The sequence below is a fragment of the Lissotriton vulgaris genome, chromosome 2_1, assembly GCF_964263255.1.
Source record: "Lissotriton vulgaris chromosome 2_1, aLisVul1.2, whole genome shotgun sequence".
Lineage (NCBI taxonomy): Eukaryota > Metazoa > Chordata > Amphibia > Caudata > Salamandridae > Lissotriton > Lissotriton vulgaris.
Window position 1 is genome coordinate 889,937,407 of NC_141687.1, and position 12,534 is coordinate 889,949,940.

General features: G+C 45.4%; 1 protein-coding gene across 1 annotated transcript in view; it reads left to right on the forward strand.

The window, feature by feature from the left end:
- Positions 1-12,534, forward strand: part of IL22RA1 (interleukin 22 receptor subunit alpha 1) — a 160,166-nt gene that overhangs the window by 131,524 nt on the left and 16,108 nt on the right. Inside the window, exon 3 of the mRNA XM_086956425.1 lies at positions 3,560-3,753. Coding sequence (XP_086812551.1) covers positions 3,560-3,753 — 194 coding nt within the window. The remainder of the gene's footprint in view (positions 1-3,559; positions 3,754-12,534) is intronic.

Genomic DNA, 12,534 nt, shown 5'->3' on the forward strand with positions numbered 1-12,534 from the left:
CAGAGCGCCAGTTGACTTTGTTTCGTCACCTTTCTTGGCTTCTGTCCCTGTCCCGGTTGTCTGCCATCTTCTCTGGTTATGGAGTCAGGGGGAGATGGTGTCCACTTTGCATCTCCTTCCTTGGGCCAGGCTTCATCTGTATCCCCTCTTACATCATGTCCTGTCGCACTGGGATCCTGCCTCCCTGGACTACGAGTCTCTGGTACCTGTCACTCCGGGGATTCGGGCGGATCTCCAGTGGTGGTTGTCCCCTCAGTCTCTCTCCCAGGGGTTCGATCTCCTTCCACCTCAGTCTGTTTTTGTATTATCCACGGATGCCAGTGCCTTGGGTTGGGGTGCCGTTCTGGGTGCCTCCAAGGCTCAGGGTCGGGGGTCCCGTTTCGAGTCCCTCCAGTCCTCGAACTGGAAAGAGTTGAGGGCAGTTCGGTTGGCTTTTCTGTGGTTCACTCCTCCCCTTCGGGGTCAGGCGGTCTCGGCGCAGACCGACAACCAGGTGGTTCGTGCTTATGTTAATCGCGAAGGGGGCATGTGTCGATCTCTGTTTCTCCTGTCCCGGAAGATCGGGCTTTGGGCTAAGTTGAGTCTCTTGTCTCTGACGGCGGTCTATCTTCCGGGGAAGGAGAATGGGCCTGCGGATTCTTTGAGCAGGGTGTTCCCCTCCTCAGTGTCCCTGTGTCTGTCCCCTGATCTGTTCGATCTGATTGTCCTCAGGTTCCGCCGTCCTTGGCTAGATCTTTTTGCCTCGGAGGATTCCGCCCTTCTTTATTTGTTTTGCAGCATCATTCCCTCTCGGTTGGCGTGGGCCACCGATGCTTTCTCGATTCCATGGTTGATGGGGCTGCTGTTTGCCTTCCCTCCGTTTTCCTTGATTCCGCGGGTCCTCCGGAAGATTCTGTTGGATTGGGCGGAAGTTCTCCTGGTGGTACCGGAGTAGTCTCGTCAGTCCTGGTTTACTCTTCTGCTGACCTTTTCTGATTGCCCACATTGGAGGTTTCCCTTGTGTACCTCCCCTCTGCGGGCTCCTCTTCTTGGGATTGCCTCCCTGCACCGCCTTCGGCTGAGAGTTTGGCACTAGAGAGGTTGAGTTTGCTAGCTCTGGGTTGCTCTGTGGAGGTTTCTCAATGTCTCCAGCTGTCTTGGCGCCCTTCCACCTTGAAATCCTATGCCCGTCACTGGAAGAATTTCTACTCCTGGTGTCTTGGGAAGGGTCTCTCTTCTGCCTCCTGTGAGGCTGTGAGGGTGTTGGACTTCTTGAAGGATGGTTCCGTCTTGGGGCTTGTGGTTTCTTCCCTGCGGGCCAGTGGGCTGCCATTCTTGCTTTTCGGTGTTCCTCTCTGTCCACTGCCTCTCCGTTGGTGACTCACCTTCTGAGGAGTTTCTTGCTTCAGCGTCCTGTTTCTCGTTCTCTTGTGCCTCCTTGAGATCTTCCCTTGGTTCTCCAGGCTTTGACGGGTCCTCCTTTCGAAATTTTGGACTCCGTGGCCCTGAAGTTCCTTTCTGCTAAGGTTCTTTTCCTGGTGGCCATTACTTCTGGGCGGAGGGTTGGTGAGATTGGGGCTTTGATGGCTGCTCTCCCCTTTTTGCGTATTTGCACTGACAAGGTCATTCTCCTTCCGAGTCAGTTCTTTCTGCCTAAAGTATTGTCTTCTTTTCACTGTCAGGAGAATATTGTTCTCCTGGTGTTTTTTTCCGGATCCTGCCTCTCCTGAGGAGGTGATCCTCTATTCATTGGATGTGCTGAGGGCTCTCCGGATCTACTTGGAGCGTACGTCTGGTTTCCATAAGGTTGATTCCTTGTTTGTCACCTATGGCCTCTCGGGACTGGGTCTTCGGCCTTCTTTTTCCACCTTGTCGTGTTGGGTCAGGGGTGCTTTGGTTTCTGCTTACGATTCTGCCCACTGTCCGCTGCCTTCTTGTCGTTTCATCCTCCTGGGCCATGTTCAAGGTGGCCTCCTTGAGGGACATTTGTAATGCTGCCAGGTGGGCTACTCCCCATACGTTTGTTTCCCATTATCGGCTTTAGTTGGGGATGGCGGCGTCTGCTTCCTTTGGCACTCATGTCCTGTCTGCGGTACATGGTTTGTAATATGTACTATTTCTATTGATTAAAATGGACCTGTTTTTCTCACACCTTTTGGTCTGTTTTTTCTTACAATCACCGTGTGCTTTGGTATGGGCTCACTGATAAGGAATGGGATGGGAAGACAGGATGTGGAGGTAATGCCCGGTTTCTCACCGGTAATATCCATTACTCCAAGTCCTGGTCTCCCGGTCCCATTCCTGAGTCGTTCCCTCCCTCCCTGTCTTGGGTTTCTTTGGGTGATTGTCTGTTTTTGTTCTGGGTTTTCTTTGGTATTCTCAGGATGTTACGGTGATGCACTTCCCCTTTTATAGTCACGTGATAGTGACGCCATGTTGAGGGAAGTGCAAAAAGCTCAGCTAGGTTATAGGTTTCTATGGAGCAGACTAGCTGCTCACTGATAAGGAATGGGACAGGGAGACACGGACTCGGAGTAATGGATATTACCGGTGAGTAACCGGGCATTGGTTACAAGGAACAGATTTCTCACTGGTTTGCCAAACTGTTTTCTGTACCATAGGGGTGTCCGGTGTTAGTGCAGAAGATGGGGTGCCAGTTTTTTATGAGAAATACAGGTTTCTGCCTGGTAAAATTACTTGACTGTGCACCTGCAAAGAAAAATACATGGAATCGGAAATTGCTGTTAGGGACTGATTTTTCTAGTCATAAAGCCACACAGAATCCTCTATTCCATGTGGTTTTTACCACATAGATTCATCACCTGCTCTGAGCAGGCGGTGAATGTAGGCGCAAGCCTGGTGATGTCGGAGGGGATGTTGAAGAAGAAAGGGTAGGGACATTTCGTCCTAGCTGTGGAGAGCTTCGTAATCTACCCCTTTACCGCCCTCAACACCTGCTGGAACACGGAATAAAGCTTGGCTGCTGCAGCCAGAGCCCTAGCGATCGTTCTGGCTGCAATTACTAGCCGGAAAAGTCATCATTTGTTCTCCCACACATGGTGAAACCAAACATGACATGCTAATTGGGAATTTTTTTAATTTAGATTATGTTAAGGTAACGTACTAATTAATGGTTTTCTCTGGGCGCTCCTGTGGCGCCAATCGAGGTAAAAAATGGTGTGAATGTATTTGCTATTTATTTACTGTTATAGAAGGCCACAGGGACTAGTACAATTGCAGAGCGCCTCTGGAGCGCCTAGGCAGGCCTGCGTAAATCTAAGCCAGTGTATTTAAATTTATTTTACAAGAGATAATGAAAATCTTGAACAGATTTAACTTTTCCCTTTTCAAGCTGCCATCTCACACTGTCACGAAAAGTCATGAAGAAATAATGAATAATAGGTAAACTTGTGATTACAAATTTTGTCTTAAAATCCATTTAGCAAATTATCCTTAATTACATTAACTACGGAAAACAGTACAGAAATAAACCCTATTTTATTTTCCATAATTCATGGCAAACTTAAACTTAGTGTACTGATACCAATGATGTATGTCTGTCATTCTTCTCCTCTGATAGATATGGAGTTAAAAACTGGATTAATAAATATGAATGCCAAAATATCCCAGAAAGATTCTGCAATCTCACGACTGAAATGGCGATTGCAACTGGAGGTTTTAACTACGATGAATACGTCGTGAGAGTGAAAGCGCGTTTCAAGGACTGCTCCTCTAACTGGGTGGTGTCAAAGAGGGTGCACCTGAAGGAATACAGTGAGTACTTGCAATGACATCCGCCAGGCGTCAGATAACTCCATGTTTTCAATGATGTGATATTCCATCCCGCATTTTACTTCTTCAAACTTCTGCTTCACTATAGTTCAATTGATTCAGCTGGGTTGGACAGGACAGCTGCCAGAATGCAATTGCGGGCTTAAATGCATATCCAGGAGTAGATATGGTTCCGTTTTGAGATGATGTGATATAGTAGCTATGCACCTCTACTAAAACGGCAAAGCTGAGAAGTGGAATTGGCACTCCCTGTACCAATGCACTGAAAACCAGGGCATTGCTCTGACCAGAAACAGTTGTAGAGAAAGGAAGAGCAGGCAACCTCATAGGGCAGTGGTCTGCAAACTTTTTGATGCCAAGACCCCACATCAAAATCTTTTAGGCGTAAGGACCCCCTCACCAGGGCCGGTCCTAGGCATGGGCGGTATGGGCAGCTGCCCAGGGCCTCGCGCTCAGGGGGCCCCCTGCCGGCCCCGCAGAGTAGGGAAAAGTGCACTCGCGCAGGCAGTAAGGCACTTAGAGGGGCCTCACATCTTCCCTTTCGCCCGGGGCCTCATAAGGCCTCAGAAGGCCTAGGACCGGCTCTGCCCCTCACAACAAAGATTTCTCGAACCTGGTACTCCTTATTATTGACGACCATAGATGTTTTCCAGAGAAATGGTTAATCTGTGGTTGCACCTTATTAGTACCAGTTTAACACCCATATACAGCAGTAAGAAGAAAAACAAGCATTTGCAATGCAATAGGTCTCGCATTAAGAAAGTTTGAGCTATTGGAATTGTAAATGACACATTTTTTTAGTTAGGTTTTGTTTTTGAAAATAGCGAAATTAATAGCTTTGTCATTTACAATGCCAATAGTTATAATTTTTGCAAATGTGACACATATTGCACTTGTAATGCAATATGTGTTGTATTTACGTGACTTACATGTATTGATATTACAAATAACAATGGCTTTTCATTTTTTTTTACATAATTAATACTTAAATAAAAGGTATTATAATTTATAATGGCAATAGCTTAAAGTTTTGTAAATAACTTGTGAAGATTATGTTCTGTGTCTTTTATTGTTACAAAACTCCTAGAACAGAAGTGAAATATTAACATGTTTTTGTTACATTTGTAATAAAGCTTGAAACATTGAGAGAACATATTTGAAGTAGTTGTTGAATGGTTGCACAGATTGATGTTGTGGTGGCGAATGAGTGATGCGGGGTGAGGATGTAAGAGGGTGTTTGAGGGTGAGAGGGGGTGTGAGGGTGTGAGTGAGGGTGGGTGAGGGTGGGTGAGGGTGGGTGAGGGTGTGTGTGTGTGAGGGTGAGTGTGAGGGGTGTGTGTGGGGGTGAAGGGGTGGGTGAGGGGGGGTGTGAGGGTGAGGGGGGGTGTGAGGGTGAGGGGGGTGTGAGGGTGAGGGTGTGTGTGAGGGGGTGTGTGAGGGTGAGTGAGGGAGGGTGAAGGGGGGTGAGTGAGGGTGTGTGGCTGAGGAGGTGTGAGGGTGTGTGAGGATGAGTGAGGCTTTGATTGTGTGAGGGTGAGTGTGTGATGGTGTGAGGGTGAGTGAGGGTTTGATGGTGTGAGGGTGAGGGTGCGAGGATGTGAGAGGGTGGGGTGATGTGAGGGTGTGTGAGGGGGGTTAGGGGGGTGTGAGGGTGAGTGAGGGTGTGAGGGTGACTAGGAGAAGCTGGCAGTGTAGTTCTCCGGTTCCACACCTAGTGTCACAACAGAGATCTTGATGTTACTGCAAAAGCCTATTGCCTCCAACACAACACAGCTGAGTGTTTCAGATTTAAAAACAGACAGGGATGGGCATGTAGTGCAGGTAGTGGGCACCAGTCTTATTTTTAAGGTCCAAGAATTATTTTTCGTCATCTGACTTTGGTGTAGAGCACAACAGAGAAAGGCTAAAAAGGAAGAAAGGATAAGAAAACTGGTACTAAAGCAGCAGGGGTAAGAAAAAGAACCTGGAAAGTGAGGTATAAGAGAGGAAGAGTAAAGTGGTGTAAGAAAAGTTGATGAGGTGGAATCAAAACAAGGCAGCCTCAGTATTCAACAATCCCAGCATTCAGTAGAATCTGTGGTTAACTCCCGAGAAAACTGAGCTCCGGCACTTTTATGCATATATTATTTTACAAATTAAGCGCCGGAATAAAGGTTTAGCTAGACTCTTTTCATTGTGTAAGTGTTACATCATCCTCCGGCTCAACAGCCACATCTCTACCGGTGAAGAAAAGAGAGCAAAAGAGCTTCCAACCACACACACACACACACAGAAGGTGCTGACTGGTTGTGCAAGTCTGCTTGTACATAGCTGTGCTCAGTCACTGAGTTCAAATACACTCCCTTGAATAGAACCAGACAGCAGGGAATCTGAAGAACCAGGGATGGATCTATGTGCGCCCACCTTGTTTCTGGCAGCAGCAGGGTAAAAGGATGCCTGTTGCACCTGGAGTGGAAAGGAAGCATGTAAGAGCGGCCTGGGGTCAAATGTCATGAACTGCAAACCGGAACAGTTAACAAGACTCAGAGGGACGCTAGTGTCCCACACCAACGCAGGAATTCCAGACACATGAAGCCACAAAACAAACAAGAATGTTTCAGCCAATAAATTACGCAAATTCTCCATGACTTGAAACGTGAGAATACCCAGCTGTGAGACTGCATGAATATCAACGCCAGCAGAAACTGGTCTGAGGCGGGGACAGAGATAATGAATGACACGCGAAGCGCCATGACATTCCCCATTCAAAATGCAAGTCACCCGGACGAGGGGCTCCCCCGGGTCTCTGCAGCGCAGGGAAACAAGGAAGTATCAGCACAGAAAAGCGGGTGAATAAAATAAAACACAACTTTTACACATAGCGAAGTCCTATGTGCTGACGTGGTGCCCAGGGTGACGTGTCTACAGACAGGAAAGGGTTAAAAAGCAAACTCACCGCAGCAGCCCGGCTTCAACAGGAAGCCAGGCAACCTTTGTTGGGACGGGGGCGGGGCCGGACACGCGACCGGAGCTTCCCAAGAGGCAGGCTGCAGTGGCTGGCGCATGGCTCCGGTGCAGAGAGGAGAGCCCTGCGTGCAGCCGGCGTCCGCCCGGGAAGCCAAGGAGCGGAGTGCCGGTGTCCCTGTGCCCGTTGACGTCGGAAGAGTCCTGCGGAGTAGAAGTCCCGGTGAGTGGAGCTGCAGCGTGTGTATGTGTGTATGTGTGCGCGCGCGCGCCTGTGTTCGTGCGTGCATGCAGAGGGGTGGGAGCTGGATGTGTCCGGTGAGTGGGGCTCCGTGCTTGCGTGTCTGTGTGTATGCAGGGGGGTGGGTGGGGGGCGGCAGCGTGTGTGTGTGTGTGCGCGCGCGCCTGTGTGTATGCGTGCATGCAGAGGGGTGGGGGCTGGCTGTGTGTGAGCAGGGGCTGTGAGTTACTAGTTACTCTGCGCAAGCGCGGCTCAGACGCGCGCTCCCGCGGTCAAATCCGAGACTGCAAAAGCGCGCGTCTGAGTCGTGTCCAGTCTCCTGAATACGGGCAACATTAGGTCTGTAGCAGACACTCTCAATGCTCACGCATTGAGCGTACGTCTGCTCGACCTAAAAAGGTGACCAGTACAGCTTTACAAAGTACCTTCTACTGAGTGGCAACACCTGTGGCTGCTTTTTAGTAGCTTTTGAACTTTTTGAGTAAATTAATTTTTTTGTTAAAATCAACAGATTTTGCAGCAGTTGATGGATAATGTGGCAAATACGGCAAATCTGTCATTTTTCTAAAATCGCTGTGGCCACACAATCACATAATTCCAGTGGCCCTTGGTATAATAGCCGTAATGCATGGACTGCAACTTTATTGCACGCCAACAGAGGAAACCCATACTATTTTTCATGGGATACTGACGGCTTGGCAATTACAGCTGCATGTAACTGGATGCAGCTTACCATCATTCATCCTAATTAAAACATACATACGCTTTTTAGGTCTTTCACTGACAGGGAGAGACATATAAAATAACGGGCAGCTTCAATGAATAATAAATAAATTTAAAAAAGTTGTTACTCAGTGGGAAATGCACTATAATACATTATGAAACCTCTATTAGTCAATGTATTGCAAAGGTCTGTGTGAAACCAGAGAGCCACAGAATTAATAGTGGTTGGTGTAATGGAGAAAAGTGACTTGTGTATTTTTACTACTATGAGGCCACAGCCTGTGACAGAAAGCACTGTGATAATAAGTCTTTATGTAATACTTGCATTACACACAGTATAAGATAGACCACTACAAAATGTGCAAACTCTTTTACGAAAAGATGGTGCTCTCAAAATATATAAGCTGCTTTAAAAATATAGGGGCTTATTTATCAGCCCCTTGCGCTGCAGGTGCTTCACTTTTTATGATACTCTGATTGCACAGAGTGCAGATCCATATCTACGAGGGCAAGCAAAGTCACTTTCCATGACTTTGCATGGCCTCCTAGATATGGTGTACGGCAATGAATCGCAAGTCGATGCATTGCCTTACACTGCGTCAGGTGGGAGTTCCATGGGCGTTGCGGTGGGTTTTCCCATGGGTTTTGACACATTTCAAGATATACAAAGATCTGTAAACCTGAGGATGCGTCAAAACTATGCACTTTACCAGGGGATGCGTAACAAGGAGAAATATCTTTATTTCTCCTCAATTGTTTCCTCTTTATATGTGAGGCACACATAGAAAGTGGAAAAAGCCTCCATGGGTTGTTTTTGCGCAGGAAGACGTGCCTTCTTGCACAAAAACAATCTTGCCAACAACGGTGGAAAGGTGCCTGCGAAGGCGCTAGGCACCACATTGTGTGCTGGCAGAAAGGACAGAATTGCACCGTATCTTATAAATGCAGCCCATTCCTGCCCTTTTGAATTGGCATAGGCCAGTGCAGCAAAAATACTTGCAAATGAGGTCCCTAGGTGTTAATAATATCCATACCCTCTGTAATGCAATTATTTTTACATAACTGTCCCATCAACACCTTCTCAGGTATAGTAAATGCTATGTAAATAGAATGACAATTAAAAGCAAGCACTTCTAATCGCAGTTAACTCAATTACCTGCAACAGCAGTCTCGTGTCCTGAGAAATCAAAGCCAAACATATCTTTCTGCCAGTGAGCTGCTGGCCTGATAGAATCTGGAAATCCTTTACTCATTGTGCACATTTGCATTTCTGTCTGGTAGAAAGGCTTGTTTTTCTGTCAGCCTGCCTTGGAAACATCTTTTTCCATCAATGTGGTGTACCTCAAGGCTAACTGAAGCCAGACAGGCATTATTGGTTTTAAAACCACTGGACTCAGAAATAAATCTGCTGCCTGTAGGTAAATTCATTCTTAATGTGACAAAGATTAGAAAACAGTATGGACTAACAGCTTTCTGAATAGGGGCTCTAAGTTTACATTTCATTGTCTTGCGCAGTGGTTCTTTAAGGTATTGTTTTTAAATTGTTACTGTACTAAATGTTTCAACTAATTACTTTATTCTCAAAATGTATGCCACCCTTGGGAAACACGATTTTCATCATTATTGTGTGATTTAAGGATAATAAACATCAGCTAGTCATTATCTGTTTAATATAATTAGATGAAAGTTATTTTTTTTTCCAGGTACTGTGACATAAGGTTTTTATAGTTGATATGTAAGATACTATTTTTATTCTGTTAAAGTCTTAATGAAATGAATGTCACAACTCTCTTTTTGTTTAAACAATCTATGTTAATTATTAGTGCTTTTTTGGCCATTGTGGCCATTGATGCAGCTTCAATTTGAAAACAGAGCCCTTCCTTTCGTAATGGCGTAGCATATCTTTTGTGCTTTGAACCTGCAGACAACCACTCAGCGACACCCCAGCACACACTAATCCTCACAGCCCCAGTGCAAACGTATTACGTTCCAATGATGATGCAACACATTGCACTAATTACACTACTCCTACTACAGTGGAGTTCAGTCCACTTAACGTACCCTTCAGCACCAAACTCTTTACATGGATTTGGTTACAGTAAGGTAACAATTGTATGTAAATACCCTTTTGACAGTACTGCATATTCATTTTATGAAAATTTGATATCTATGCCCAGGCTGAGCTCCCCAGTTCCATGGTATTCACCAATTATTGGTAGAAAACTCCAACTAGCAGTAGGTTTTGCGAGATCTGACAATCTACAGTCCCTATTTAGGCTGTTCTTTAATCAATGCCAGATAAGTGTCATCCCAGTTTTTGAACCAGCGCATGGTCACAGATTGGTATTTAGCCTTTTCACTTTGTCGTCACAATTGTTTTTTCTCCATCACCAATCACCAGGTGATCAGGGATTTCACTTTTTCAACCCCTATAGTTTGGCTGAATAGTAAGGTTGGGCCCTTGATTGGCATTAGTGTCATGTTCATGTGTTCTACCTTGTGCGTTTTACCACATGTTTCTCCTTAGAGGTGTATAATTATACCTCTAGACATGGGGTACTTCTAATGTGATAATGTCCACCAGTGTATGTAGGGTGTTACTTCGGTCTTTTGTTAGTGTTTATACAGCCTTGAGAAAGTAGCATGACGATTTCCCTGTGTATGCAATGAAACATGTGTCGGCTGAAGAGAAACTATAAGAATAAAGAAAGAATAAAGAAAGAAAAACAAGAAACTCAAAATACTCTGTTAATATTTATGAATGCAATGTGCAGATATATGTTTAGATACACTACAGACGTGTGCTGAGGATTTCCTTTCTGTATTCAGTGGCCTTAGACGCAATTTTGTGGGAGGTTGGTGGTTCTCCCCACCTGACAGCACTATTCATAATTTAGGATCTATTGAAAGTAATATATGCTCGATTTTCTTGAGTGGCGCTGTTTCACCTAACTCAATACCACTGTCCGTTCAAAGGTCATTTTGGATGTGACTCATGTACCAATAGGTTGTGCTGCAAAAAGTCCATTTGGAGAGGGTTACGAAATTTTATGTTTGTTGATTATGACGTAGGCAGGTCCCTATTTGCAAACCCTTGGGAAAGGCCCAGGTGTAGCTATGCACGAGCAGAAAACGACCATCCTTGCATTTGTTTTCCACATGGTGAGAGTTTTTAGATCGAGTCTAGCGTTGCAGCGCATGCTCAGCTCGCTTTGCAAAGTATGCAGTATTTAGTATAGCGTGGAAGCTTCATGCAAGCTCCGCCCATTCTCCGCCCATCCTTTTCAGTGGCTTAGGTCCTAAATGCTGGCTTCCTATTGGTTTTTGGCTTGTTAGTCCCTCCTCATGATGGCCATGTCGTCATTTGTATCCTTCCATGGCTACTGGCCCCTTCACTCCGAACACTATTTTCTTCCCGGCCTCCCCCATACCCCCTCACGCAGTCCATGACTTCTCACATCCCCTTATCTCCTCCCACTCCCGTTTGTGCCTTCTCACCCGCCCGCACCCCCGATTCCAATGCAAAAGGTCTAGCGCAAATGCGAGTCCTATTGCATTGCAAATGCTTGTTTATGAAAATGGTCTATTTTTGGCATTAGTAATAAAGAAGAACTGAAATGGAAGATAAACTTGTGTGACTTGTAACAAATGGAGCGTAAAATAGACAGAGAATATGCAGAGCTAATTATAGATGGCAACGCACTGGACTACTCCGGGTTTTTAAATAAAGGATAACAAATAATTTAATGATATTTTTGCCATTGCTTTTCAAACTATATTTGGGAATGACTTGTAGATTTGAATTTAGGTGTGTACATGATAACAATTTTAAAATTAAAAAAACATAAAACATGTTCTTGAGGACATTGAAATTGATTTTTACAATATAAAAATAGTAGTTCTATCATGGCCACTCAATTATCATGATACAGTGGTACATGCTGCCGCCTTGCGAGAACTGCCTATATCTGTAGGTGTGAGCGTTGCTAAGAGAGAAAGGCATTTATTTGGTTATGAGAATGCCATTCTAGCATCGGGAGGAGCTCGGAGCAGAATCACCATCTCATTAGCGGAGACAGAGACGCCTCCATTTGGAGACAAAGTGGTGAGTAGATATATGACAGTCCTACATGCTATTGAGAGTGGCCAATTTGGGGGTATCTGTATTTTACAGAAGCTGAAATTCTGGTATAATGCTTTCGATAAGGAATAAAGTATCATGCAGTGTTTGTAATTCCTGCTTCCGTATTGGACTAGCAATTGCAGCATTGGTGTCAGCGCAAGAAAAATGCCCACAACTGCTAGTTTCTTTTTAATATCTAGTACTGTTCGGTGGGCCCGCCCTTTGTGCCTGTAGGCCCCAGTGCCCTTGCGCCTGCTTGGCCATTGATAACTACATCTGGGAGCCTCGGCCAGTCCATACAATCGAACTGCACTTGGAAGTTATATGTGCAAACTCGTGGTTTCACAACCGCATGGGTAGTAAAGATGGAATCCTGATTTGTCGTAATACTGGTGCATAAAGTCATTGTATAAAGCGTACCAGACACAACATTCCAGCGGATACCAAATATTAAAACACATGCTGTAGGAAGTTGCAGAAACAGAGTATTATAAAAGGAAAATCTTATTTTGTAACGTATTTTTATGTGGCGCTTTTTGATGATTTCCCACCATCTCTAAGCACTATAAAAATTGGGAGCATTGCCAGAGAGACCTTTCCTGCCAAGATACAAACCCATCCACTTCAGATCACTAGAGGCATCGGAGGCAATCTTTACTTCAACAACGTACTTTACTCATTCTATTTATAAGGAACGGAATTGCTGCCCACTGGCCCGTAAGCATATATTTTC